The 24349-nt window shown below is 48.9% G+C and overlaps 1 protein-coding gene across 1 annotated transcript in view; it reads left to right on the forward strand.

Annotated features, from left to right (window-relative positions):
- Positions 1-2163: 2163 nt before the first annotated feature.
- SLC15A4 (solute carrier family 15 member 4) overlaps positions 2164-24349 on the forward strand; it is a 47513-nt gene continuing 25327 nt past the window's right edge. Inside the window, exons 1-4 of the mRNA XM_048513860.1 lie at positions 2164-3304; positions 19385-19680; positions 20158-20329; positions 20794-20871. Coding sequence (XP_048369817.1) covers positions 2714-3304; positions 19385-19680; positions 20158-20329; positions 20794-20871 — 1137 coding nt within the window. The 5' untranslated portion in view covers positions 2164-2713. The remainder of the gene's footprint in view (positions 3305-19384; positions 19681-20157; positions 20330-20793; positions 20872-24349) is intronic.

Genomic DNA, 24349 nt, shown 5'->3' on the forward strand with positions numbered 1-24349 from the left:
AGAGTGCACCTGCTCTTAGCCACTACGCCACTGCTGGTGTATTATTATTGTATAATAATATATATATGGCTATGAATATTATAGTATTATATATATTATTATAATATAATATTTATGTATGTATAATATATACATGTTCGACTCTTGCCTTGAAAATCATAAAGAGGCACCATAAGACTTGATGGCACTTTTGACCACCAGCAGATAAGCATCGACAACAAGGCAAATAAGCTCAGCGTGACATGTTTAATTTGACTGCCTAATCTCTTATATTTGTATATTTTGCAATGGCACACAGGAAGGAAACTATCGAGTTGATTTACATCCTGCTTCCTAGGCACTGGTTTAGAAAATCATAATAAAATCCAGGAGTCCCAGGCTCAAATCTCTGCCACAGAAGCTTACTGGGTGACCTTGGGCCATTCATAGACGCTCAGCCTCACTGAAATGGCTGTGAGGATAAAATAAGAAACGAAGCGCCACCCTGAACCCCTTAGAGCAGGGGTAGGGAACCTGCGGCTCTCCAGATGTTCAGGAACTACAATTCCCATCAGCCCCTACCAGCACGGCCAATTGGCGTGCTGAAATTCCGGGAAACTGATAGTAGTTCGAGGCCATCCTGAAGAAAAGCAAAAGGATTATAGAAGGTGAGAGATAATAAAATACTAGACATGTTTACATGGATTTTGGGAGGCTTTTAAGCAGAGGCTTAGGTGGCCATCTGACAGCAATACTGATTGTGAAAAGTTAGACAGATCATGAGAGGGAGGGCAGTGCTCAGCTCTCATGGCCCATTCTTACAATGTCAATCCCACTTGGGGGTCAGGAAGAAATTTTTAGAGAATCATAGAGTTGGAAGGGGCCTGGAAGGTTATCTAATCCAACGCCCTGCTCAACGTAGGATCAGCCTAGGAGCATCCCAGACAAGCATTTGTCCAGCTGCTGCTTAAAGACTGCATAAGGCTCACTGGGTCCCTAGGCAGCCCATTCCACTGTTGTACAACTATTACGGTAAAAAAAATTTCCCTAAAGTCCAGCTGGTGCCCTTCTCGCAATTTAAACCCATCATTGCCCATCCTACCTCCTGCTGCAGACAGGAACAGCTCCTAGAAGTGGCAGAAATCAGCTGGCTCTTGAGTTATTAGGGAGGTTACCTCTCCAAAAGGACCCAGGACCGAGGTGAGATAAGGGTGGCTCTCCCAAGCTTAATCTCAGCCTCAGTCGTCATAGAAGTTTATATACCGCCCTCCCCCAGAGTTGATTTTACTGAACATTAAGATCCATTTCATTGTTATTGTGCTTGTTACACAGTTTGATTTTGTTTCTAGTTCTCTATTTTGCTGTGTGTTTATCAATGGGCAAAATTAATGGAAAAATATTAATAAATACTTAAAGAGAGCAATCGTGTTCTCTCCCCTGCTCCATATATCCTCTTCTCCGGACAATAACATTCCCAAGTCTGTCAGCCTTCCAACATGGATTTGGTCTCTAGGCCAGATTAGGGAGGGGAAGCTGAGAATTCCTGAACTGTGCAGGGGGCTGGATTAGATGCCCCTTTGAGATCCCCTGGCATAGAGCGGGGGTCACTGGGGGAGTGGAGAGGGAGTTGTGAATTTCTGCACTGTGCAGAAGACTGGACTAGATGCCCTCTTGTGTTCCCTCCCAGCTCTATAGCCCAGTCTCCCAAGCTTCCTGAAAGGATGGCATCCCAACTTCACGCCTGACCCGGGACTCTTCCCCTTTGCTTCACCTCAGCCACGTTTATGGCAAAAGGATCCCTGCAAAGGAACGATCTGCTTCCCAGCCCCATTGCAACATGCCCCATTGCAACATGGCATTCTTAGGCAAAAGGGAATCCCAGCAAACAAACTCCAGTCGCCGAAGATCTAAGCGATGGCGAAACAGAGAGGCTTCCTCCTCGCCCTCCTCCTCCTCTCCCTTTTTCTCCCCCTCCCCAAAAACCCCTCCCTTGTTTTGCTGCTGGACCACGTGAGAGCTGAACCGGGAAGAACCTCTCTGCCGGAGCGACGCCAGCCGCGGCCAATCAGCGAGCGCGCCTGAGGAGGCGGGCTCTGGGCGACCTGGGCTTTTCCAAGCGCCCAGAAGAGCCGGCGGCGGCGGCGGCGGCGGCAGTTGCGGCGGGAGGGGGGCGCGTGGCTGGAACGGCGAGAAGATTCGGGGAGGGGGGCGTACTGAAGGGAGGCACCTTCCCGGGAGTCTGCGAGTTCGAGTCTTGGCTGGAGTCGGGGCTGGCTGGGGCAGCCATGAGGCCCGTGGGCACCTGGGACAGTTGAGATCCAGAAAAGGAGAGGTGGGTGGGTGTACTAACTCCTTCTGTCTCCTTCTCCGCCCCAGAGTTGGGGTGTAATCATCTAGGGGTAGGGGGCGGATTGAGGGTAGTTGTTGCTAGAATCTGGGCTCAGACTACGGCTAGGAGAGGGGTGGCATTTAACCTGGAGTTGGCTGGGGTTCTTGGGAGAATCAGGTTGGGGAGCTCATTCTTCCCAGGAGTCAACTCAGGACTTGATTGAGAACGGAATCGAGCTGGGGTAGGGGGGAGTGGAGAATCAATAGGTTAGGGGGCAGTCTGGGAGAGAGCAGGCAATAGGGGAGATTGGGGAAATCTGGAGGACCGCTGGCTGGACTCAGCGGTCAAAAGAAAGAAGGGGTTCAAACTGCAGGTGTGGGGTGCCCCATTGAGTGAGGTTTCCCAATGCCTGGCCCCATGGAAGAGCCCAATGAACAGAGCCCCCTTCTGGGGGGTGGCGGCCAAAACATGGCCCGTTCCCCGGGCAGCGGTGCCCCCAGCATCTTCCGCGGCCGGCGCTTGGCCTGTGCCGCCGTCCTGTTGACCGAACTGTTGGAGCGGGCAGCCTTCTACGGCATCACCTCCAACCTGGTCCTCTTCCTGAACGGACCGCCCTACAACTGGGAAGGCACCCAAGCTAGCCAGGCTTTGCTGCTCTTCATGGGGGTCACCTACCTGGTGTCCCCCTTTGCCGGCTGGCTGGCCGACGCCCTGCTGGGCAAGTTCCCCACCATCTTGGTCAGCATGGCTCTTTACCTGTTGGGCATGCTGGCTTTCCCTGCCATGGCCACGCCCACCACCATGCAGTGGATCTGCGGCGACGTCCCCCTTTCGCCCGTCGAGAACTGCTCGTCGGTCCTCAACGCCACCGGCTCGCCGTGCCGCCTGGAGGGGACCAACCGCTACTGTGCCATGGCCGCCTTCGTGGGCCTGGTCCTCGTGGGGATCGGCGTGGGATCCGTCAAGGCCAACATCACGCCCTTCGGGGCCGATCAGGTGCAGTATGCTGCCTCTGTTGTACAATAACTTTGCTCCTTTCGTAGGAAGTTGTGCAAAAACTTGCTTCACGCAGACGTGACAATGAGGTAGAAGAGTAAATCACTTCAGACCGCAGGGGAGGCGTTCTGCTTTGAATACATGAAGAAAAAAAATATTGTCTTTCACAACCAGAATCGACTGGCTGTTGTGGGTTTTCAGGGCTGTGTGGCCGTTGCGGGGAAATCTGCCTCCTACTCCACTAACGGTGCCCTAATTATCTACTTCCATGTATTGTCAAAGGCTTTCACGGCCGGAATCACTGGAGTGTTGTGGGTTTTCTGGGTTGTATGGCCGTGTTCCAGTAGCATTTTCTACTGATATTTCACTTGCATCTGTGACTCTGAAGATGCCAGCCACAGATGCAGGCGAAACGTCTGGAGAAAATGCTACTGGAACACGGCCACACAACCGGGAAAACCCACAACACTCTTGTCTTTTTCCATATTTTTTCCCTTATGGTGGTTGTGGGTTGTCTAGGCTGAGCAGCTGTGGCCTGGTAGTTTTTGCTCATAACTCTTCACCCACGTAGTTCTCTCCGTGGCACAGCGTGGAGTGCCTCACACCCCTCTCCCACGTGCGAGGGGGACAAAGCGTACACACTGCCATGGAGAGAAACGCTTCTTACTGTGACGTGCCTCTGAAGATCCCAGCTGTAGATGCGGGTGAAGTGTTACAAGCAGGAGCTATTGGGCCACAGCCGCTCAGCCTGGAAAACCCACCCCAGCCATAAGGAAAAAGAGAAGAAAAAAACAGAAGTAGACAAGTTTGCAATCAGGGGAAAGTTTCCCCCCTCCTTAGCTTTGCCACCTGTGGGGGATTCCTCTTTGCAGATGATTTGTAACGTTCCGCCATGTGCTCTTCTACCTTTGGTTTCTATCAAACGCATGAGGCTGCCTTCTCCTGAATCACAACACTAAAGCCAGTATTGCCTGCTCGGGTTGGTAGCAGCTCTCCAGGTCTCGGGCAGGGGTCTTTCACATCACCCTCTGCCTGGTCCTTTTAATTCAGTGGTTCTCAACGTGGGGGTCGGGACCCCTTTGGGGGTCGAACGACCCTTTCACAGGGGTCGCCTAAGACTCTCTGCATCAGTGTTCTCCATCTGTAAAATGGATAAATGTTAGGGTTGGGGGTCACCACAACATGAGGAACTGTATTAAAGGGTCATGGCATTAGGAAGGTTGAGAACCACTGTTTGTTTGTTTTATTTATTTTATTTATTTATGGGATTTTTATACCGCCCAACCCCCGAAAGGCTCTGTTGTAACTGAAGATGCCAGGGATTGAATATGCTGCCACAGGAGGTGGTGATGGCCACTAACCTGGATAGCTTTAAAAGGGGCTTGGACAGATTGATGGAGGAGAAGTCGATTTATGGCTACCAATCTTGATCCTCTTTGATCTGAGATTGCAAATGCCTTAGCAGACCAGGTGCTCGGGAGCAGCAGCAGCAGAAAGCCATTGCTTTCACATCCTGCACGTGAGCTCCCAAAGGCACCTGGTGGGCCACTGCGAGTAGCAGAGAGCTGGACTAGATGGACTTTGGTCTGATCCAGCTGGCTTGTTCTTATGTTCTTATTGAACCTGGGACAATACAGGCTGTCAGGAATTGGCCACGCTGGAAGGGGCTGGGGGGAATTGCAGTCCATGAACATCTGGAGCACCATAGGTTGGCCACCCCCAACCAACAGTAACTGTTGTATTCTTTCCCCCACCTTCCCAATAATATCACTGGAGGGACTGTAGTGCCAGGGCCCAGCATCTGCTCGGCATGTCGAAGGCCTCAGGTTCAAACACAGGGAACCCCATTTCTAGCAGGGTCAAGGAACAGCTCAAAGGGGTTAGGTAAAACGTCTGCATCTTCCCTTGTGCTCCACCGGGCACTGCCTTCTCCTTAAGGAACAAACCCGCCCCCGCCCCCCCAAAATCATCCAGCATGGTGTAGTGGTTAAGAGCAGGTGCACTCTGGAGAACCGGGTTTGATTCCCCGCTCTGCCACTTGAGCTGTGGAGGCTTATCTGGTGAACCAGATTAGCTTGTGCACTCCAACACATCCCTTCTGGGTGACCTTGGGCTAGTCACGGTTTTTTGGAGCTCTCTCAGCCCCACCCACCTCACAGGGTGTTCGTTGTGGTGGGGTGGGGGAAGGAAATTGTAAGCCCCTTTGAGTCTCCTTACAGGAGAGAAAGGGGGGATATAAATCCAAATTCTTCTTCTTATGTGTCTCTACTTACTACTTACATGCTTTTGATCCTTATCCCTGTTCAAACAAGATCTCTTTTCACCCCGTTTGAGATCCCTTGTTCAAATATTGATGTGAGCTGCTCGTGTTTTCTTCCTTCGGGGCACACTTCCCTTCCTGGAGAGTCTACAAAAAGATATGGACATGGGGAGTGTCTAGTGTGTACATTCTTATACGTATGTACACAAGGATTCTGAATTGCCAAATAGGCACACGCAGGCTGCCGTGATTCATGATAAATATTTTGAACAGTGATAGCGTATGAGTAGTCAGCTACGGGTTCTTGAGTGAGTTGCAAAACAAAAGAAGGAAACTTCCTCGGTCTGTTGCAGAGCCGATGGATGACGCATGTGGTGGGTAGTACAGTAATGTGCAATTGAGCGCAAGGCAGGGGCGTAATGCCCATTGGGCAAGGTGGGCAGCTGCCCAGGGCATCACCTTGTGGGGGGCATCAAAATGCAGGATTCGTTTTGGGGTATTTTTAGTGGTTTTTCATTTGTGGCCTGCAGGGGGCGCAATTTTTAGGCTAGTGGCACCAAATTTTCAGCGTATCATCAGGAGACTGTCAGAGAGATTAAAAAAATTATCCGTAAAGTGGATAAAAGAAGAACAGAGAGGTTTTTTACCAAATAGGCACAGTAAAAATAACCTCAGAACAATTATGGACATTATTGAGATTCTAAAAGCTAAACCAAGTAAAAAACTTGCCCTTATCTTCCTAGACGCCGAAAAGACGCAGTATCCTGATGAGACCCTGCAAGTTTTGAGACTGTGCCTTCATAAATGTGCCCCCCCCCCCACAGCCTGCAACCCCCATTGACAGCAATGCAGAAAACTCAATGCAGAACAAAGATTCTTGGGCAAATTTCTGGGATGTTCCTGCAGGGAGTGCATTTTTGGATGTATCAGCACCAAAATTTCAGGGTATCATCTGGAGACTATCATGATGGCACCCCCCAAGTTTGGTGCAGTTTGGTTCAGGGGGGCCAAAGTTATGGACCTTCAAAACTGTAGCCCCCATCTCCTATTAGCTCCCATTGGAAACAATGGGGGATGGGACACCCCTTTTGGGAGTCCATAACTTTGGACTCCTTGAACCAAACCTCACCAAACTTGGGGAGTAGCATAAGGACAGTCTCCTGATGATACGCTGAAATTTTGGTGCTGATTTGTCTAAAAATTCACCCCCTGCAGGCACCAATGTCCTGGTGCAAAAATAAATTTGGTCGGAAGGGGCCTCCAGCTCAGGTTTTGCCCAGGGCTACAGTTTGCCTCGTTACACCCCCTGGCGCAAGGGTGTCGGGCATTGATCTTTGGTATGAGAACGGCACTGGAATTCATTCAGCAGTGTGTAATGGAGCACAAGGGTGTTGGGCAACAGAAATGCCACTGGAAATCACGCACAGATATCCTACCGAAAGGGAAAAAACCCACCTTAATCAAGCCCAGGGTAATACCAATTGCCATTTTGAGACCACAAAGGGATTTTCCTCTAGGCCAGATTGGCCAGGGATCAGGGGTCATTGGGAGTTTGTAGAAGGAAGGAAGGCAGTTGTGAATTTCCTTCATTGTGGAGGGGGGTTGGACTAGATGACCCTCGAGGTCCCTTCCAGCTCTATGTTTCCATGGCCTCTAACAAGCTTTGTATTTGCTTTTTTTCTGCTGATGTTAACACCGCCATCCCTTCGCTTCTTCCTCTTGAGATTTTCTTCTTGCTGAGGACTTTGGAATGGTTTATAATTCTCCCATTGGAACTCTTTTGTTCCTCTTGTTTGCGGAAGGATATGCCACTTGACCAGGTCAAGACCGGTCTGAGCATCTTCTGCGATGTCGTCTTCCTTTTAGTTACTCTTTTTCTGGTGGGAAAGAGAGGCTCGTAAAGGATTCGCTGGGTTACATGCCACTGAATTGGGTCAGGTGGTAACCTTTGAATGCTTGCCACTCTGTTGGTGAAGGAGACCTAGCTGTTGACTCACCAAAAGCTCTTTGTTGGCTGGAATGTAGAAAGCTGCCATGTTCTGGGCAATTTGCAAGGCAAAGTTGCTGCAAAATCAACACCGCTATCTTGCAGGATGGATGTGCGCTACTGATTGGAAGGAGTTGTGTTGGGAGCACGGGATCTTTGTATCTGTGCCCTGGGTCAGTATTTATTTATATCTCTACTTTCTTTCCAGCGGAGACTCAAGCAAATTACATCATTCTCCTCTCTTCAGTTTGATCCTCACACCAACCCTGAAAGGTTGGCTAGGCCAGGAGTATGTGACTGGCCCCAAGTTAGCCAGCAAGCCTCCGTGGCAGAGTGGGGACTCGAACTTAGGTTTCCCAGATCCCAATCTGACACTTCAACCATTACTCCGCCCTCAGTCTCCTACCGTGTTTCCCCGATAGTAAGACAGTGTCTTATATTAATTTTTGCTGCCCAAGATGCGCTATGTCTTATTTTCAGGGGATGTCTTATTTTTCTGCTCCACAGCTGCATGCTCTGGTGTTCTGTTCTACAGGCATGCTTCCAAACAAAAACTTTGCTATGTCTTACTTTCGGGGGATGCTTTATATTTAGCACTTCAGCAAAACCTCTACTACGTCTTATTTTCAGGGTATGTCTTATTTTTGGGGAAACAGGGTAGTATCCAAAAGTGCTTTGGGGGCTGTGTCGCTGGGACATCAGAGCTCTGCTCGCTGCCGTGCTCATGCTCAATCAATGACTAAAGGCCTTATGCCAAACGAGACCATTGTTCCATCAGTATTGTCTACTCTTGACTGGCAGCATCTTTCCAGGGTTTCAGACGGAGGTCTTTCACATCACCTACTGACAGTTCCTATCATGAAAGCAAGCCTGGGAGAGCCAGTGCTTGTTTCAGTAAAGACCTGGGTTCTTTTCTCCAATAACTCCAACCAGTTAAGGTCTCAACGATTTTTATTGAAAAACAGAAATAAAAGAAATAAAAGTTCAAAACGAAGAGATAAAACATAAATGCAGTAAGAGATTGCTCAACTGGTTACATTCCTTTTGGTTCTTTGTCCCCATTCCGGGAACCCATGGCCCAGAGATGCTTCTCTGACCACGTCTCAAGATGGAATTCAAAACCCTTTGTTTTCCCCTTCTCAGGAAAGCTCTGTTCAGGCCACGAGGTAACTTAGGCCTTTGAAGTTTCATCCTGGCACCTTTGTATGGCTTCCTGTCCTCCCTCCAGGAGATCAAAAGGCAAAGATGCTTTTCACAGTCATACATGACTTTGCTAGTTTTACAGTACTATTCCATCACAGTTCCTTTAACTGGGGGTGATGGGGATCGAACCTGGGACCTTCTGCATCCAAACCAGAGGTTTTTCTGATGAGCCACATCACAAGAAGACCTCTTGCAGAAAGAGAAAAGGATGCCCTGATGAGAGGATCGCAGTCCGTCTGGGCTCACGCCTGGAGTCTTTCAGGTATAGTCTGTTGTAGATGATACAACAAGGGATGCGGATGTGCTGTTCTGAGAACAAACATTCAAAAAGAAGGGTGTGGCTCAGTGGTAGAGTATCCGCTCAGCATGCCAAAGGTTCCAGGCTCAATCCGTAGCAGCTCCAGTTGAAAGGATCAGGTAGCAGATATGTGAAAGACCGACTGAGACCCGGAGCTGTGGCGCATCTGCAATGGGGACAGGAGGGTCAAATGATCCTGGGCGCAATGGCTGGGGTGTGTGCAAAATCGCCCTCTCCCCTCTCCTCCCCTGCACCTAAAAACAGAGCTGGCCTGCTCTGTCTTTAGGCGTCCAAGGGCCCGGAGAGGGCAGGAGGTGTCCTGGAAGGAGGCCAAGGGGGAGGGGGCGGGTCCAACGGGCTCCATGGCAGCAGGATGACCCAGGAGCCAGTCTGCCGCTGCAGTGCCTGTCCAAGCTGCCCGTGAGAGGGGGCGGGGGGGCACCTGGAGGCGGTGTTGTCCTTGGGCACCATTTCTCCCCAATATGCCTCTGCCCCAGAGAGAAACTCAATATGCCTCTGCTACCAGTCTGAGTAGCCAATTCTGACCTTAACAGACCAGTGATCTGATTCGACTTCGTGTGTTCATGTTCCCTGCTTGTAATCTTCAGGCTCGAAGGACCGGGTTTCTCGTTTCAGATGAATAACGCTTAATTGCAACATATCTCGGCACGTCGGGTGAACGTATGATAGCTTAGGTCTTGAAAATCGTTATTTTTCTCCCAGGTTGAATGCACTGCGTAACTATAAAACATTGATTTCCCCCCCCCCCGCCCCGCACCCCCAGAATTGTTTATTCCCCCGGCATGGATTGGGCCAAAGCTCTCGATCTCGACGGTTAGCCAATTAGGCGTCGTAACCTCTTGCAACGGGGGCTTGTAAGGTGTTTTTAAAAGCCATCTATTCCCAAAGAGGGCTCCGAAGGCAACCGAGATAAATAATGCCACAGAGCAATTTAAACAGAACCTTGGGATGGCGGATGTAAACTTAAAGAGGAGCTGTTTTTTAAGGAGACAGGTGATTACCGGCGGAGTGGAACACAAATCCAGACGGGGTTCATTGACCTTTGCAAATTATTTACGGGGAGAATTTAGAGCCCATCCATATCCTCGTGTTTTTTTTTCAATATTCATATTTCATCACCCTCTCTTTTTTCTTTCGGTCTTGCGGTTTCACGTTTTTGCGTCGCCGGACGATTTTCTGGAAGGATGAGGTTGATTTGGTAAAAATGACACGGCCTCTTCGATCAAACGGCGAGACGTCTTCGGATGGGTGGATCCTCCTAGGATTGAATTATGTCATTGCTGAGAAAGTAAAGTGTAGCTTCGGAGATAGCTGTCAACCCTTAAATAACTACAGGGGGAATTTACCCACAGGGAGAACTAGCCCACGGCAGCCCAGTCTCAGATGCTAAGCAGGGTTTGTACTGGTTAGTACTTGGATTGTTTCTCAGGCTCGCCTACCCCTAAGGGCTGTTGTCAGGATAAAATGAGGGAGAGGAACACCATGTATGTTGCTCTGAACTCTTGGAGTAAGGGTGTGTTAGTAATAGAAAGTAATTATTTCAATGCAGTTAGAAAGACAGGCAGTGGCTCTTTGCATCCTTGACTCACTGTCAAAATTTAAAATGCCATTAGCTGAAGATATTGTCTTGATTACAAATGATGTCCAGAGAATCAATATCAGTTCGCTTGGATAAAGTGATTGCTTCAGGGGGAGGTCGAGTCTATGGAATTAAACCCTGCTGAAGTCCCGCCCCTCTCTACATCCCGCCCTCCTCAGGCTCCACCCACAAAACCTCCTAGTATTTTTCAAACCAGAGCTACAACTCTAGTTGCTGCATGTACAAAGAGGCCAGGAGCCAGATCCGTTTTTGGGTTAAATATATTGTCGGGAAACAATCAAAACGTTTCCCATTCCTAGACGTGCCATGTGTTTGTCGTGGAATCAGATCAGCCGTATATAACATATGAATCTACCGTCTTTGTTTTTCTTCTCCTTTCCTATCCGAGGCGGGGCGGGGGGGTGTGTGTGTGTGTGACACAACTGGGTGATTAAATCCTGACAATCGCAATTCACGAAAATAGGACTTTTGTTCCCCCGTCCTGTTCTGCTTTTGGCGTACAGTCATGCAAAGTTTGCTTCCTGTTCTGCCGTGTGACATATTCTCATTTTTTGGCTGGTCCATGTCCTGAGTGTGGCCTCTTTAGCCAAAAGGAAACGAAACCGATCTTCAAAAATAATAAATAGCTCATTGCAAACTTGGGTCGGATCCAGGGGGCATTTTCTCTGCACCTGTGGCATACCGAAGAAAGAGGGCTGCAGCGAGGAACATAAACCGGTGGCGCAGTGGGAAAAATATACGTTTTATTCCGTTTACCCTTTCTGTACAGGTTTTGCCCATGGCTCTTCAGGGGGTTCTAGAGGAAGATCATTTTTAAAAATGCCATTAGATACTGAATTAGGAAACACAACTTCCTTAATTGTGTATTTAATGATATTATTTAAATTAATTGTGTATTTAATGGTGTTATTTAAATACCGAACATGTGAAAAGTGCATAAATGTATCCAGAACGACAAATCCAGGAAAATGTTACTGGTTTTATACAGGTGCAATATTTTTAAAAATAGCAAGACGCTGGGAAGAATTGAGCATTAAGATTTGTGGTAGTGATAAAGGAGAAAGTGGGTTTTCCGGGCTGTGTGGAAGCAGTGGCGTAGGAGGTTAAGAGCTCATGTATCTAATCTGGAGGAACCGGGTTTGATTCCCAGCTCTGCCGCCTGAGCTGTGGAGGCTTATCTGGGGAATTCAGATTAGCCTGTACACTCCCACACACGCCAGCTGGGTGACCTTGGGCTAGTCACAGCTTCTTGGAGCTCTCTCAGCCCCACCCACCTTACAGGGTATTTGTTGTGAGGGGGGAAGGGCCAGGAGATTGTAAGCCCCTTTGAGTCTCCTACAGGAGAGAAAGGGGGGAATATAAATCCAAACTCTTCTTCTTCCGTGTGGCCATGGTCTGGTAGATCTTGTTCCTGATGTTTCACCTACATCTGTGGCTGGCATCTTCAAACAAGATCTACCAGACCATGGCCACACAGCCCGGAAAACCCACCACAACCAGTTGAATCCGGCCCTGAAAGCCTTTGACAATACAGATAAAGTATAGTCATTATTTTTAGGGGGTGGCCTATCAAGCTGAAGAAAATGTGTCAAGACCTGTTTTTCTCTTGTAAGTTTCTCCAAAATATAATTGTAAGATCCTCCAAAACATAATTGGAAAAGTCCTGCTTGCAAAATACAGCTGGTTTTCTGCAGAACTACCTAGAAGAAGAAGAGTTTGGATTTATACCCCCCCCCTTTCTCTCCTGTAGGTTAAAGTCTAGTGGTTAAAGTCAGATGCTGATTGGGATGCCAGCCTCCAGGTGTGACCTGGGGGGTCCCTGGGAATTTCAGTTTGTCTCCAGACTACAGAGACCAGTTCCCCTGGAGAAAATGGGTGCTTTGTGGGGGGGGGGACTTTGGCCTTGTACCCCACTGAGGTCCCTGTCTTCTCCAGGCTACATCCTGAAATCTCCAGGAATTTCCCAACGTGGATCTGGGAACCCAACCCCCTAAACAACCCTTGCCCGTGACACAGGGGACTTAGCAACCCTAGATGCCGCTGTCTGGGTCAGACAGGACTGTTCGTGTAACTGGTGCTTGGAAGCGTACCAGTCAAATGCCGCAGCACTGTGTCATGGCACCGAGCCAGCTATGCCCGGCTTTGCTCTTCAATCAGACTAGCTGGCACAGGCTCTTTCGGTCCCAAGATTGCAACGGGACACATAACTAGGTCAACAAAACAGCCCCTGCCGCTTGTCGGCAGGGATTCAATTCACGTTATTGCGTGAGACGTGAGGCTGACAGAACGGAGAAAGGGGTGATGAAACCAGGTGACCTCAGCAAAGTCGGACCCGATGACTCAGAAGCAGAGTATCTGACGCATTTCTTCGCAAGAGCTTGGAGTGGGGTGTGGGCTTCTTCGCCCTTCCCTGGTTTCTACTCACAACAGCCCTATGAGGTAGGCTAGGTTTGGGGAAATTCCCAGAGATTTAGAGGAAAGAGTTTGGAAAGGGCATAATTAGGGGAGAGGAAGAAGCTCAGCCAGGATGAAATGGCACAGAATTCAGTCTCCAAAGTGGCCATTTCCTTCAAGGGAGCTGTTCTTGGTAGTCTAGACAAGTTATTATCATTCCAAAACTCCACGTCCCGCGGGGAGGCTGGCAGCCTTAATTTGGACCTCTATTCTTGCATTTTCCCCATCTCCCTCCCTAGGAACATTGCATGCCTGCAGCTATTTCCCGCCGGCTGTCTTTGCTCTTTCGCGGCCTGAGTGCATGTTCTTTTCTCGTTTTACGATAGCTCTAAGCTGTGGCTCAAAACACAAGATTGCCCAATAAAAAGCCATAATACAGTAAAATTCATCCCTTGTTATAATAACGGCAGCCGCAACACCCCAGGTAATAATTCCCCAGAAGGAGGATTCAAATACCTGCTGTAAATAGTTCTAATAAGCCAGCAAGGAAAGGACAGGAAAGATGTAATCAACCGAGCAAGAAGAATATTATAAGCTGGCTGATAGACACAAAACAAATGTTTTTAGCATGGCTTTGCGATGTATTTCTCTACAATTCACAAGCTGGAACCAAGTTTGTAATTGTACCTCTCTATTTCTGCACTGGTTAAAACACTTGCAAGGCACGGAGAAAAAAAATTTCTCGGCCCAGATTGCATTTTGTACCAATAATGCCTCCCCGCATATCAGTGTGCATCTTTGAAAACAGAACCGGTTTTGTACTCCAGGCAATATAAACAGTTCAGCAAGGGAAAAAAAAACCCAACACAAATAGTTCAGAAATGTTAGAAAACACCAACCAGTTCAACAGTCATCTGATCCCTGTTTGGGAATGCCCCATTAGAGAGAGTTCACAGTAGGGACAGTACATGCCCCGGGCATTTCTCTGGTCTTGTTCTTAGTGGTTGCTATTCTTGTCCAGATCTGATAGTGATGAATTTGTAAAGTGCTCTGGGTACAGAATCTTCCGAAACCAAATCTGCTGGTGGAGAATGGTGGTTTGGGGGACTTGACTGTGAAAAGTCCATCTTGTGGGGATTCAGGGAATTTCAATAGCGTAATCATCTGCCCATTTTCTTGTGTCAAATAGCCCTAATTTGCAAACGAATTGTGGCAAGGATTATGTGTGGCATGCGAGGAGGAGGAGGAGTTTGGATTTATATCCCCCCTTTCTCTCCTGCAGGAGACTCAAAGGGGCTTACATTCTTCTTGCCCTTCCCCCTCACAACAAACACCCTGTGAGGTAGGTGGGGCTGAGAAAGCTCCAAGAAGCTGTGACTAGCCCCAGGTCACCCAGCTGGCATGTGTGGGAGTGTACAGGCTAATCTGAATTCCCCAGATAGGCCTCCACAGCTCAGGCGGCAGAGCTGGGAATCAAAACCAGTTCCTCCAGATTAGATACACGAGCTCTTAACCTCCTACGCCACAGCTGCTACAAATGTGAACCAGTTTTGTGTCTCTTCCACTGGTATGATTTCCAGCCAAGGGACTTCGTAGGTGCTCAGGGGCACTTCTCTGTGGAGCTGAACGTGGGAACCTGAATGCCAAGCAGCCATTCTGCATAGCCAGCATGGTGTAGTGCAGTGATGGCGAACCTTTTCGAGACCGAGTGCCCAAACTGCAACCCAAAACCCACTTATTTATCGCAGAGTGCCAACACAGCAATTTAACCTGAATACTGAGGTTTTAGTATAGAAAAAATGGTTGGCTCCGAGGCGTGCGTTACTCAGGAGTAAGCTTGGTGGTAGTCAGTGGCTTACCTTTGAAGCAACTGTGCAACGCTTCGAACGGGTGAATCACCACCCTAGGAGGGTTTATTCAAAAGCAAACCCCATTGCCAGCAACCAAGCTTACTCCCAGATAAAGGATCACGTTTTCGTTTTTCCCATGAAAATCAGTGCGGTTTAACAGCGCTTAACAGGGTTACCTACACTGCTTCCCCAAAACTAGGTCTTAGGTTTAATGCTAATAATCTCCCTGAAATAATTACACTATTATCACATGATTTAACTTGTGCATCGCCCACAGAGAGGGCTCTGAGTGCCACCTCTGGCACCCGTGCCGTAGGTTCGCCACCACTGGTGTAGTGGCTAAGAGCAGGTGGATTCTAATCTGGTCAACCGGGTTTGATTCCCTACTCCACCAGCTGAGTAGCAGAAGCTTATCTGGTGAGCCAGATGTGTTTCCGCACTTCACATTCCTGCTGGGGGACCTTGGGCTAGTCATAGTTCTCTCTGAACTCTCTCAGCCCCACCTGCCTCACAAGGTGTCTGTTGTGGGGAGAGGAAGGGAAAGGAGCTTGTAAGCCACCTTGAGTCTCCTGACAGGAGAGAAAGGTGGGATATAAATTCAAACTCCTCCTCCTCCTCCTTTTGCGTGATGGTATTACCAGACTGATCCATGGTGAGTTAAGGGAACCCGGTTTTCCAGCTCTACCCTTCTTGTCGACACCTGGATGTGCCTAGCTGTGCAATACCAAGATGGGGGGGCCCATTCTCTACGCTAGCCAGCATACCCCTAAGGACAGAAAGTCTTGTCTGGTCTTGCCCTTGGCCATATCTGCCTTGCAAAATAGCCTGCCACTCCTTTCCTGAAGGGTTTAAAGCAAAGACATTACCTGCTACTGGGAAGGCTGGACTATCTGCCATTAATGACAAAGAACTTGCCGATATGATTGCCCCAAGTGTTCCTGCCCTGCTGTGCTAATCTTAAGAAGAAGAAGAGGAGGAGGAGGAGTTTGGATTTATATCCCCCCTTTCTCTCCTGTAGGAGACTCAACGGGGGGGGGGGGGGGCTTACAATCTCCTTGCCCTTCCCCCCTCACAACAAACACCCTATGAGGTGGGTGGGGCTGAGAGAGCTCTGAGAAGCTGTGACAAGCCCAAGGTCACGCAGCTGGCGTGTGTGGGAGTATACAGGCTAATCTGAATTCCCCAGATGAGCCTCCACAACTTAAGCGGCAGAGCTGGGAATCAAACCTGGTTCCTCCAGATCAGAGTGCACCTGCTCTTAGCCACTGCTCTTAGCCACTACGCCACTGCTGCTCCCTTGATGGCGTTAAACTTCTTCCTCTGGCTAATTTCTCTCTTAAGACCACCTTATTTACATGCTCATTGTTTTCGCAGCCGTGATTGAGTCGCTCCCTGGCTTAGCCCATTACTGCTCAGCACCGAATATTAATTTCAAGTGCTTCACCCATCAACTTGAGCATCTTATTGTCAAAGGCTTTCCCGGCTGGAATTAGTAGGAATGTTGTGGGTTTTCCGGGTTGTACGGCCGTATTCCAGCAGTAGTATTTTCCCCTGACATTTTGCCTTCATCCCTGGCTGGCATCTTCAGTGGGTCAAGCCCATCGCCTTTTGAAGCGCACCCACAGGGCCCTCTTGGGTCGAATTTCTTGTATTCGAGTTTATCGGGATGCAAGTCCGCTTCTAGTGATCTGATAACAGCGGCTTTGAACAGAGGAAGTCATTCTGTGGTCGAGAGGGCTCCAGAAGAGAAGCGCGATATCTGATGGCGTTATCCGGCAGCCGGTACTTCAAGGCAGACGGATTAGGCAGATAACAGAACGGAGCCCTACAGTTGCAGAATACTCCAAGGTGGCTTAGGGCAAATCTACATGTCAGGCTGATATCTTTTGACTGGAAATCCAGGTGGGGTGCTTGTCTCTCAAAACAGTCACGGGGCGGGAGGCAGGTTACTGAACGCTTCTGCTCGCAGCAGTGGCGTAGGAGGTTAAGAGCTCGTGTATCGAATCTGGAGGAACTGTGTTTGATTCCCAGCTCTGCCGCCTGAGCTGTGGAGGCTTATCTGGGGAATTCAGATTAGCCTGGGCACTCCCACACACGCCAGCTGGGTGACCTTGGGCTAGTCACAGCTTCTTGGAGTTCTCTCAGCCCCACCTACCTCACAGGGTGTTTGTTGTGAGGGGGGAAGGGCAAGGAGATTGTCAGCCCCTTTGAGTCTCCTGCAGGAGAGAAATGGGGGATATAAATCCAAACTCTTCTTCTTCTTCTTCTTCTCCTCCTCCTCCTCCTCCTCCTCCTCCTCCTCCTCTGCATGGATTCCTAGTTGGAAATGCTGTCCTCTCTGCCTTCTAAGGACTGTAAAAGTCAGACCCGGTCTCTGACGACCCTCCTTCCAATCAATCGGAGAGCCGCATTTGCAATAGATAAGATAAGATTTATTGTTGCAGCCAATTGACCCATGAAACAGACATACAGTGGAAAACAGTATCCAGTCAACAATAGCAAACCCGGGTCCATACATTTAAAAAACAAAAGGAGTATGATTGCATAGACTTAGGAGCATCCCCCCCCCCCTCCAAAAAAAACACACTACCGCTGGCGTTGCTAGTTCCAGGTTGGGAAATTCTTGGAGATTTGGGAAACTAGAGTCCGGGGAGGGGGTGATTCAAAAGGGAAGGGCCCTCGGTTGGGTTGCCGGCTCCGGATTGAGAAATACCTGGGGATGTTGTGAATGGAGGTTGAGAAGGACAGGGTTTGGGGAGGGGAGTTGACTTCAGTGGGATATTTCAGCGGAGGGATTCAAATAATTTAACAACCGGTTCTGGTGGGTTTTCCAGGCTGTGTGGCCGTGGTCTGGTGGATTTTGTTCCTAATGTTTCGCCTGCATCTGTGGCTGGCATCTTTAGAGGTGTATCACAAAGAAAAGTCTGTTTCACTGTTTTCTCTGTGATACACCTCTGAAGATGCCAGCCACAGATGCAGGCGAAACGTTAGGAGCAAAATCCACCAGACCACGGCCACACAGCCCGGAAAACCCACCAGAACCAGTTGAATCCGGCCGTGAAAGCTTTCGACAATAAATTAAACAACCGGTTGTTTACAAGCACCATTTTAACAACCGGTTCTGCTGGAGTGGTGTGAACCGGCTGAATCCCACCACTGGATATGATGAGGTCAGGCTTCCCCAGCGGCTGTTTTCTCCAAGCGAACTGATCAGCTGTAATCCCAGGAGATCTCCAGCCACCACCTGGAGGATGGCAACCATAGCCCGCAGCAGAGCATCATGCCAAAGAGTCCATTTTGCCATGCAGCCGTGTTTGAAAGGGAACCAAACACTGTAGTCTGGAGAGGAGGTGCAATTCTGAGGGATCTCCAGGCTTCACCTGGAGGTTGGCAACCCCATAGCCCAGACTCTCTTCTCCCTCCCCTCCCACCACCATGTGGCATTCCAGAGCAAAATGACACCTCTGGATTTCTAATCCCGAGACTCTAGATTCATGTGTACTGTAATTTGCACTCTTAAGACATGCTGCTGAACATCAGCTTATGCTAAATAGTGGTTAAGAGCAGCGGATCTGGAGAACGGGGTTTGATTCCCCACTCCTCCACGTGAGCGACAGACTCTAATCTGGAGAACCGGGTTTGGTTCCCCCCTCCTCCACATGAAACCTGCAGGGTGACCTTGGGCCACTTCCAGTTCTCTCAGAACTCTTTCAGCCCCACCTACCTCACAAGGTGTCCGTTCTGGGGAGAGGATGGGAAGGAGTTTATAAGTGGGTTATAAAGACCAACCCTTAAGTACTCAAATGTATTGTAGGGAGAACTCTGGTGAAGCCGTCCAAGAGGAGGAGTTACTTATTCCGAATGGGTAGAGTGTGAGACAGACTACAGCATTAGAGAATAATTCCGGTCTATGCTCATAAGCATAGACGTACAACATCTTTTCAAGCATAAGCTTATTGTGACTAATGTTGTTCTGCCATTAATGTCTTGCAGTGTATATGATAATATGCTAAGAAAGAGTTCAGTGTTTTCAGTATTATAAAGTTTAATCCAAACGTTCTGTCAACCCTAGTATGACTTCATGGAGCTGCTGGTCTCTGTCCAAATAAGTATATTTTTATGGGTTGTATTACAAAATTGGTACTTTCCATTTTCAGCTTTTTTCCTACCAGATGGCAGAAACTGAGATACATCTACTATAGTAGCATGAAGGTTCAGCCATTTTCAATTCCCCCTTTCTGGGTATATTTGCAACTTGGCTCGTAGAAAACAAAGGCAATTGTAGTTTAGAGTTTTATAAATATGCCAGTTCGGCTAGGAAAGAAGTGCCTGCATTTCAATTCAATCCTCCAGCCTCCATATTTCCATTTTCTCTCCCTAAAAAAAAAAAAGAGGTGTAAATGCATTGCGTTTCCTTTCTGGAGACATTTAATGACTTCTTCCTCCTCCTTTGTATATCTCATGCAGGTCAAAGATCGAGGCCCTGAAGCTACCCGTCGTTTTTTTAATTGGTTTTACTGGAGCATTAATTTAGGCGCCATCTTGTCCCTCGGGGGCATCGCTTACATCCAGCAGAATGTTAACTTCGTCATTGGCTACGTCATACCAACCGTCTGCATCGGGGTCTCCTTCATCGTCTTCTTGGGCAGCCAGGGTTTCTTCATCACGAAACCCCCCGACGGCAGCGCCTTCACGGACATGTTCAGGATTCTGGCTTATTCGTGCTTCTCCAGGAAAAGGCCCAGAGATCACTTGAGCAACAGGTGAGTTGAATCCTATTCACCTTTGCCGCCTTTGATTCTGAGTTCTGTTTCTGGGGATTAAATGTGACACCTTTCAAAGGACCAGATCCACACACCCCCTCTTAGTAAGGGGTCAGAGTTCTGCACCTGTTGAGGTCACGAAAGCATCACTCAAGAAACATCTCTCCGGCCAGATCTTTCAAGAAAGATCCAGCGTGGTGTAATTGTTAAGAGCAGGTGAACTCTAATCTGGAGCACCGGGTTTGATCCCCTGCTCTGCCACTTGAGCTGTGGAAGCTTATCTGGTGAACCAGATTAGTTTATGCACTCCAACACATGCCATCTGGGTCACCTTGGGCTAATCACAGTTCTTTGGAGCTCTCTCAGCCCCACCCACCTCACGGGGTGTTTGTTGTGGGCAGGGGAAGGCAAAGGAGATTGTAAGATCCTCTCCCTCCTCCTCCTCTCCCCTCTAATGCTCTCTTGTTCTTTCCAAAGGGGCACCCAAGGAATCCTCCATCAACCTCCTCTAAAGCAAAGCCTCTTTGAGACGGCCAAAGCATCTCGTGGAGGGCCCTTCAGAGAAGACAAAGTCGAAGATGTGAAGGCGCTGGTCAAAATCATCCCTGTCTTCCTTGCGCTCATACCTTACTGGACGGTGTATTTTCAGGTTGGTGTCAGCAAACGAGTCTTTTCTCCCTTGTATCCAAGTGGTGTTGCAAACAGAGGCCCCTTCTGCACATGCAAAGTAATGCACTTTCAATTCATTTTCAGTTCACTTTGTAGCTGTGCTGAATAGCAAAACCCATTTGCAAACAATTGTGAAAGTGGATTGAAAGTGCATTATTCTGCGTGTGCGGAAGGGGCCAGAGACTATCATCCCCACATACATTTCGGGATAATCTTCTGGCACCTACTGCATTTGGGGGTTTCTTGCTAAATTTTGTAGTGTACAATCCTTGTTCCTTGAGGGTCGACTCCTCCTGTGATTTTCCCTGTAAGTAAAGCATCTGACTGTCAAATGAATCCATCTTCTGTAGATGGTGTTTGTGTCTTCCAAAATGTTTCCTCTTCAAGGAATGGAAGTAGGAGATTTGATTTTGCTACTGTTAGCTGTTGTTTCTTAAACTTCAGATGCAGACGACGTACGTCCTCCAGAGCCTGCACTTGAGAATCCCTCAGTTTTCCAACGGCACCTCAAACAGCCATACGGTAAGTGGGGAGAAGTGGATCTCTTTCTTGAAAAATCTGGCCGGAGAGATGTTTCTTGAGTGATGCTTTCGTGACCTCAACAGGTGCAGAACTCTGGCCCTTTGCTAAGAGGGGGCTGAGTGGTGCCATTTCACAAGGGGCATTTGTCAAATCTGGCACGTACCCCATTTGTCCCTACACGGCCTCTGCGTTCAGCAGAGGCCCATTTACTGGTGGTCCCCGGCCCCTCAATGATACGGCTGGCCTCCACCCGGGCCAGGGCCTTTACGGCCCTGGCCCTGGCCTGGTGGAACACTCTTTCGCCAACTGCCGGGCCCTGCGGGACCTTGGAGAGTTCCGCAGGGCCTGTAAGACCGAGTTGTTTCACTGGGCCTTTGGAGAGGCCAGTCGCTGATGGTGTGCGCCCCTCCTGTCCCTCCCTTTAACATCTTGGGAGTTTGTGACATCTATACCGTCCCCTTCTCTGGGAGGGGTTTTACTGATAGTTTTAATGCTGGACGCCGAATGATTCATACGGAACACTGTAATTTTATATATTTTAATGATGTTGATATCTTAATTTTCTTGTTATTGTTATATGGTTTTGTAATAAATAAGCAAGCAAGCAAGCAAGCAAGCAAGCAAGCATTTCTGGCCCAGACAGCCAGTCCAAAGTGTCTTCAGATTAGAATCCATCACTCTGACTCCTCTAGAGATTTTTGGGTGGATTTTGGAGATGGTAGGATTTGGGGAGGGGATGCACCTCAGCTAGGAACAATGCCATAGAAACCACCCTCTGAAGTAGCCATGCCCTCCAAGGGAACTGATTTCTATGTCCAGCAACCAGTCGTAGTAGTGGGAGATTGTCAACTGTAAGTCCGCATCCTGTCCCTTTCGGTCTCGAAAGTTTTGCCTCGCTTTTTCTTTTGGGGGCCATCGAGTCCAGGCTGCTGAATGATTCATGGGCGTCGCAGCGAGGCGCCTCTGCCTCTGTAGCTCTTTTGAACGCATCCCGCATTCCGCTCACCTCCGTAACATGCTAATCACCCGTATCCATAATGTATGATGATTTTAATGCAGTATTTATAAATGAGGCTTTTGAATCCAGATGCACACCTGCTTTGTATTAACCAGTCAGCGCCGCTCCGTAATCGTGGAACCGCATCGCAGCCGCTTCGAGCAGCAAAATTTCCGAAAGGAGCAGACGAGTTCTGAGCCCAGCAGGGTTCCCAATTTGTTGTTTTTTTCCCTCAAATCAAAGATAGGCCGCTAAGCTGCCGTAAACAACTGCACAGTGCCCCCAACTCCTGTGTAATGCTCGTTCTAGGGTTGAGAAATTCCCGAAGGTTTTGGGGGGGGGGTTAGGGAGGGGACGGACTTTAGGAAGGGGAGGGTTCTCAGCCGGATATAATTCCACAGCAGCCATTTCCCCCAAAGAACTGATTTCCATTTTTTTGGAGATCAAGTGTAATCCCAAAAGCCACCGCCTGGAAACTGGCAACCGTAACTCATTTGTTTTTCTGGTCATTGTGCCCCCCACCCCCAGCGATGTCACAGTTTCATGAGGGAGAGCCGCCATATTTCCAAGTGTGCTTTCCTCCCAGGCGAAAAGAAGCTTCTAGAACCATCTCACCGGGCCCCAGTTTCTTGTCAGAAAATAGGGTCTGTAAAATGTTAGCGTTATAGACATAGTAAGTAAGAGCACTTATTTTTATGCTCAGAGCCTGAGTCCGCTGACAAGAAACAGCTTCCTTGAATATTTTCTTTTGTATAGACCCAAACAGGCCCAAAATGGCCACCTTCCTGTTAGTTCTCTTGCAATCACAGTGTTAATGGCAGCTACTAGAAGATGTTCTCCTGGTCTTACTTATGCAGCAGGAGTGTGAACAGGAGGCAGGGGATCGCCCACCCTGGCAGGGGCTGGCAGTCCCATATTAAACCCTGCCAAGGTCTCTCTCATTCCCAGACCCTCCCCCCACCCCCCACCCCCCACCCCCCGTAGCCTGCAGTCCCAAATTTGAGGAATTTTCTGACCTGGATTAGGCCACCCTAAGAAGGAATCCACCAAAGAGCAACAACCGGAGTCCCCAAGAAACAGCAGTACCATTGAAAGCCTCACAAGGAAACCTTGATTAAATAATAATAAGAGAAGAGTGTGGATTTCTACTCCGTTTTTCTCAACCACGAGGAATCTCAAAGCGGCTTAGAAACTCCTTTCCCTTCCTCGCCCCACAACAGGTGCCCTGTGAGGCAGGTGGGGATGAGAGAGTTCTGAGAGAACGGTGACTAGCCCAAGGCCACAAGGCTTCATGTGGAGGAAATAAATTCAGTACGCCAGATAAGAGTCCTCCGCTTATGTGTTGGACTGAGGAACGACACCCAGTTCTCCAGGTTAGAGCCCACCTGCTCTTAACCAGGGCACCATGTTAGCTCTCACGCTTGCTGACTCTCAAGAGTTGCAGCTTTCTCCCTGTCTCCTATGGTACCTTGGCCTGTTTTCGAATTCCCAGCGCAGCCCAGGGCCTCCGCGTACCCTTTGCAAACCTGAATGCTTAATTTTTTTTAAAAAAGAAAAGAATTATCTTAAATCAAGGATCCCAGTGCGGTTTTTAAATATTAATGGAGCCCCGGCAACTCGCCCGTTTGAACTTTTCCGGTGGCTGCTGAGCTCCGCAAAACAGGGCGGCCTTTCCTCCCGCTGTCGGAAACGTGACGGAGTTGACCCGTGCCACTGTTTTGTCAGGATCAATTTTAATGAAGGAGACGGTCAGCAGCATTAAGTGGGTTTCTTTGAAAGCGTGTGCAAATGGATCTTGCACATGTGCAAAATATCTCTGTCGTAAACACTCTGTGTGGGCGCCCTCTGCCCGGGAAACTTAACCTATGATCTGCAATACTCCGACGCTGTCATAAATCGCTTTTGCCAAATCGTCCCAGGCCACTGCGGATGCTGTGTTATGTTACTTTAATGAGTTGGCTGCCTCGGGGAAAATAAATTCCACCTCTCTCTCTCTCTCTCTCTCTCTCTCTCTCTCTCTCTCTCTCCCTCTCTCTCCTCCTCCTCCTCCCCCCCCCCTTGGGCTCCTCGGCTTCTGTGCAACAGGCATTTAGTGCTGGCAGTTTCCAAGTGTTCATAAGGGATGCAAAAGTGATTGCAGTTTTAACCCAACCCAATGGCAGCGTACGGGAGAGACAAAATACTGACTGAAATGCAGAGGTGTATCCAGGGAAAATGTAGCCCGTGCAAAATCTGAGATTTCAGCCTCCCCCTGCCCCCCGCCCCCATATGGATAGCCACCCTCCCCCCCATGACCAGTTTATGGAGTTAGTGTATGGACTCGCGGGGGGGGGGGGGAAGGGTGTGGAGGGCGATTTTCTTCCCCCTATGTGACTAAAGGAGCAGCAGTGGCGTAGTGCTTAAGAGCAGGTGTGCTCTATTCTGGAGGAACTGGGTTTGATTCCCCCGCTCTACCCCTTGAGCTGTGGAGGCTTATCTGGG

The sequence above is a fragment of the Sphaerodactylus townsendi genome, linkage group LG13 (assembly GCF_021028975.2).
Source record: "Sphaerodactylus townsendi isolate TG3544 linkage group LG13, MPM_Stown_v2.3, whole genome shotgun sequence".
Taxonomy (NCBI): domain Eukaryota; kingdom Metazoa; phylum Chordata; class Lepidosauria; order Squamata; family Sphaerodactylidae; genus Sphaerodactylus; species Sphaerodactylus townsendi.